This window comes from Oncorhynchus keta, chromosome 21, assembly GCF_023373465.1.
Source record: "Oncorhynchus keta strain PuntledgeMale-10-30-2019 chromosome 21, Oket_V2, whole genome shotgun sequence".
In the NCBI taxonomy this organism is placed as follows: domain Eukaryota; kingdom Metazoa; phylum Chordata; class Actinopteri; order Salmoniformes; family Salmonidae; genus Oncorhynchus; species Oncorhynchus keta.
In genome coordinates this window covers 42,072,344-42,077,460 of record NC_068441.1, presented here as the reverse complement: position 1 = coordinate 42,077,460, position 5,117 = coordinate 42,072,344, and the positions used below count along the sequence as shown (strand labels likewise).

Here is a 5,117-nt window from a genome sequence, read left to right as displayed (position 1 = left end):
TTCATTCAGTACTAATCCCCTCAATCAACGAATATTTTTTTTTTATATCTTAGAAGTGAAAGTGCACAACAAACGTAGGAGCCTCGAAGCATGTAATGAATTGATGAGAAGACAGACAGACAGACAGACAGACAGACAGACAGACAGACAGACAGACAGACAGACAGACAGACAGACAGACAGACAGACAGACAGACAGACAGACAGACAGACACGCGGGTGCGGGAGAATGACAGGAGTGCTCTGGCAGGAGAAATCTGGAACCTATAAAGACGCAGACAACTTCTGCAGCTTTTAGCAAGGCCTCTCACAATTGGCTGAGAAGGACACTTACCCCCTTCCCAGCCACCCACCAACCTCAAGCTCACTTCCTGCTTCCAAACCACACCCTAAGAAGCTGGTTCTGACCAATCGCAGCTGCCCGCAGGCCCCTCGTTTTCGCGGGGCGAGTATAAAAGCATGGGAGGTAGCACGACGAAGTAGATGGTTTGTTGTTGTTCTACACACGGGTTGAGGAGATGGGAAACTGGAGGTGAGGAATTCACCACAGAGGCACAGGAACGAGACAGAGCTTTCTGACTGACTGGGAGTAAAGCCAAACCTATGGATCTTCAACAGTTTGCAGTTTAGAAGCGTGAAGGGTATCACTCATCGTCCTTCACTGGAAGAAGAAGACGAAACTTGTAAACCTGTGTGTCTCTACCAGAACTTCCCACGCGGCTGTCTGAAGAAGAGAAGTAGAGGGAAAGAGAGAGAGGAACGAAGAGCAAAAACCAGCCTATCTTGGAAAGGGAAGAAGGACGGTGTCCTGAGAGGGAGGTGGCTATGCGTGAGGAGGTTTCCTGTGCCAACTCCCCTGAAGGGGGGCTGGGGGCCAGCGAGGAGGAGCTGGAGAGGGGGTCCAAGAAGAGTGGGCCAACAGGGGGGCGAAAGCGGGTGCCGTACCCCAAGCAAGACAGTTTGGGTCGGGCCGAGGAGAGGGCCGTGGTCAGCGGGAGCCCCAACTGCCTTGTTCCGTCAGGGCCAAAGCGGCAGAAGAAGCAACAGAGCTCCCCCACGTCGGTGGTGTGTGTGGCCCCATCCGTGCTGAGCTCCAGCGGCCTTGGTTTGGGCCCGGGCGGCGAGCCCTTCGAGGACCTGCACACTCAGCGAGTGATCGCCAACGTTCGCGAGCGCCAACGCACGCAGTCACTGAACGACGCCTTTGCCTCGCTGCGTAAGATCATCCCCACTCTGCCCTCCGACAAACTTAGCAAGATACAGATCCTGAAACTGGCGTCACGCTACATCGACTTCCTGTACCAGGTGCTGCAGAGTGATGAGATGGACGCCAAGCTGGCTAGCTGCAACTACCTAGCCCACGAACGCCTCAGCTACGCCTTTTCCGTCTGGAGGATGGAGGGTGCCTGGGCAATGTCTGCCAGCCACTAGTGTCCCCTCTCCATCCTGCTCTGCCCGTCCTACTCTGTCTTAACCTTACTTTCTCTTACTTCCTTCTTGTACTGCCTAACCCCACCACCCCTGGCCTCCCCTAACCCACTATCTCTGTACCCCCGAACCCCACCATTCCTGGCCTCCCTTAACCCACTATCTATGTACCCCCTAACCCCACCATCCCTGGCCTCCCCTAACCCACTATCTATGTACCCCCTAACCCCACCATCCCTGGCCTCCCCTAACCCACTATCTCTGTACCCCCTAACCCCACCATCCCTGGCCTCCCCTAACCCACTATCTATGTACCCCCTAACCCCACCATCCCTGGCCTCCCCTAACCCACTATCTCTGTACCCCCTAACCCCACCATACCTGGCCTCCCCTAACCCACTATCTCTGTACCCCCTAACCCCACCATCCCTGGCCTCCCCTAACCCACTATCTCTATACCCCCTAACCCCACCATCCCTGGCCTCCCCTAACCCACTATCTATGTACCCCCTAACCCCACCATCCCTGGCCTCCCCTAACCCACTATCTATGTACCCCCTAACCCCACCATCCCTGGCCTCCCCTAACCCACTATCTCTATACCCCCTAACCCCACCATCCCTGGCCTCCCCTAACCCACTATCTATGTACCCCCTAACCCTACCAATCCTGGCCTCCCCTAACCCACTCTCTCTGTACCCTGTAACACAACCAACCATGGCCTCCCTTAAGCCACTATCTCTGTAACCTGTAACCTCACCATCCAAGGCCTCCCTTAAGCCACTATCTCTGGCCCTCCTTTAAGCCAAAACACACTGTTTCCTCCTAACCCACTACCTCCATCTCTTCATTATTCGCTATTCTCTACTGTTCTTCAAACTGTTCTTTGCTTACCCTCTCATTTCCCTAATCGCCCACTGCTCCATCACTCACCTTACCCACTGCCCCAACACTCAACTTAACCACTGCCCCATCACTCAACTTAACCACTGCCCCATCACTCCCACTGTACCCGTTCACCCTTCGAGCTTTGCCCCCCCAACCCCCCTTTCCACCTAAAATGCCCCTGTATGCCGCCTAACAATTTAGCCCCACCTCCACAACTCTACGGTACACCGCTGCAGGTATGTTTAAAAACATGAACACACACACACACACACACACGCACGCACACACACACACACACACACACACACACACACACACACACACACACACACACACACACACACACACACACACACACACACACACACACACACACACACACACACACACACACACACGTCAGTATGGCCAAACAGCCAGGGCCTCTGTGCTTTCCCAAAAGCATCTTAAGATGATGATTGTTAAAACCTTTACAGGAGCATCGTTGAATCTGCTTGCTGTTTCCCAAAACAAACGTTACTAGCTTGAACACACTCGTAACTTAGCTCCATCGTTAAGGGGAAACCAGGCCCAGGCTAGCAACGCTAGTGACAAGGAAGTTGAACTTATGGGGTGTCTTACTAAATATGTCATACTGATCAGTCTACAGGTATTATGGGAATGTTTTCCAGAGCTTATTGGTATTATGGAAAAAAACATGTACTGCAAATATTTTTCTTTTTACTTTGTTGTTTCAATTGGTTGACCATGTAGTAATGCTTTATGAACGTGCGTGACAACAATGATGAGAACATGTGTTATAATTCACAGGTTAGGAAAGCGGAACCATCTGATATATCTGTGCATCGAAATAATGTAAATATGCCTTTTCTAATTTAACTGATCAAAGTGACCCTTTAGGGTGATTAATGGGAGAACAAGCTAACCTGATTAAACATTCCCAAACAAATCTGAATTTCCTACTCCAGAATGTTTAGAAAAGTGAGTTGTTTTTGCTTTTCACCTTCTCTGTAAAATTCAGATATTGATTTGCATCTTCCTTTAAGGAAATATGTTTTTACTTGTTGAAGTGGGAAAGAGTATGAGTTGACTGTCTTTATTTGAATATGTCAAAATGCATTATGCTATTAATAAATAGGAAAAGCCTATTCCCAACGGATCAGTAGGTAAACGTATTTGATAAATATCTGACTGTCATATGTCCACTGCCGATGTGCATGAGTGCATGTGCATCTCTGTATGTTCGTAGCTATTGATTAACTATTTAAACAAAATATATTTTTCCGTAACATAATTAAAAGTAATAATATAGTTAAAACCGAATGACAAATTAGGAAATTGTAGTACTGTATAATAGCCTAAATTACAAATAAAATAATCTAGTAATGTGGAATCATAATTACAATATTCAATTTGCTTTCTTCTTTAGTTAAAACATATGGTGTGCAGTTTGACAACAAACACTTTAATAGACTATTTTAATTTACATCAAATTAGTATAAAGATCCTGTCCTTTCATCATAAGATGTATTATCAATCAAATTTCCTAACATAAAAAAATGATGCTTCAGTTACGCTAATGTTGCTGGAGTTACGAAATGTCGTATTTCATGAAAACAGCATTTTAATGAAACATTGTACTGTAATATGTAGCAATCTAGTATAATCCTAAATAATCTAGTATAATCCTAAATAATTGTGCAGTTTTAGGCAGAAATATTTAGCTATCTGTCATGATGAACTGTGTAGATCAGAAAATAGAATGACTGACAATAGTTTGGAGTTCTACATAATATTTAAACCCAACCAGCCAAATCCAATACCAGCAGCCCACTACCCGAAAATTGTCAAATTATTGTTATAGTGACAATATAACCGTTTAATTGTGGACTAATAATGTACTTAAAAATTGTTTTTAATGTTTGTAATATTATATTTTCTAAAACGTTTTTAAGTACACCAATGAGCGATTCAATTTTTGCATGGAGTTTTACCATTGACTCACTCTTAACAAACCTTTTATCCAGATCGTTATCTAACATACCTCAGGCAGACTAGACCAGAAACAGTCCTGTTTTTTCTCTCTAGTGCTATCAGATACCGGGGTCCTGCACAGTTACCGTGCCTTGCGAAAGTATTCGGCCCCCTTGAACTTTGCAACCTTTTGCCACATTTCAGGCTTCAAACATAAAGATATAAAACTGTTTTTTTGTGCAGAATCAACCACAAGTGGGACACAATCATGAAGTGGAACGACATTTATTGGATATTTCAAACTTTTTTAACAATTCAAAAACGGAAAAATTGGGTGTTCAAAATTATTCAGCCCCTTTACTTTCAGTGCAGCAAACTCTCTCCAGAAGTTCAGTGAGGATCTCTGAATGATCAGATGTTGACCTAAATGACTAATGATGATAAATACAATCCACCTGTGTGTAATCAAGTCTCCGTATAAATGCACCTGCACTGTGATAGTCTCAGAGGTCCGTTAAAAGCGCAGAGAGCATCATGAAGAACAAGGAACACACCAGGCAGGTCCTATATACTGTTGCGAAGAAGTTTAAAGCCGGATTTGGATACAAAAAGATTTCTCAAGCTTTAAACATCCCAAGGAGCACTGTGCAAGCGATAATATTGAAATGGAAGGAGTATCAGACCACTGCAAATCTACCAAGACCTGGCCATCCCTCTAAACTTTCAGCTCATACAAGGAGAAGACTGATCAGAGATGCAGCCAAGAGGCCCATGATCACTCTGGATGAACTGCAGAGATCTACAGCTGAGGTGGGAGACTCTGTCCA

The 5,117-nt window shown here is 45.6% G+C and overlaps 1 protein-coding gene across 2 annotated transcripts in view; it reads left to right on the top strand.

Moving 5' to 3' along the window:
- The first annotated feature begins 488 nt into the window (after window positions 1-488).
- The window catches only part of LOC118399814 (twist-related protein 2-like), an 82,800-nt gene continuing 78,171 nt past the window's right edge, over window positions 489-5,117 (top strand). Inside the window, exons 1-2 of one of the 2 annotated variants that reach the window (XM_052473953.1) lie at window positions 489-2,552; window positions 3,127-3,171. In XM_052473953.1, coding sequence (XP_052329913.1) covers window positions 826-1,431 — 606 coding nt within the window. In that variant the 5' untranslated portion in view covers window positions 489-825 and the 3' untranslated portion in view covers window positions 1,432-2,552; window positions 3,127-3,171. The remainder of the gene's footprint in view (window positions 2,553-3,126; window positions 3,172-5,117) is intronic. The other variant, XM_052473952.1, reaches the window with a different exon arrangement.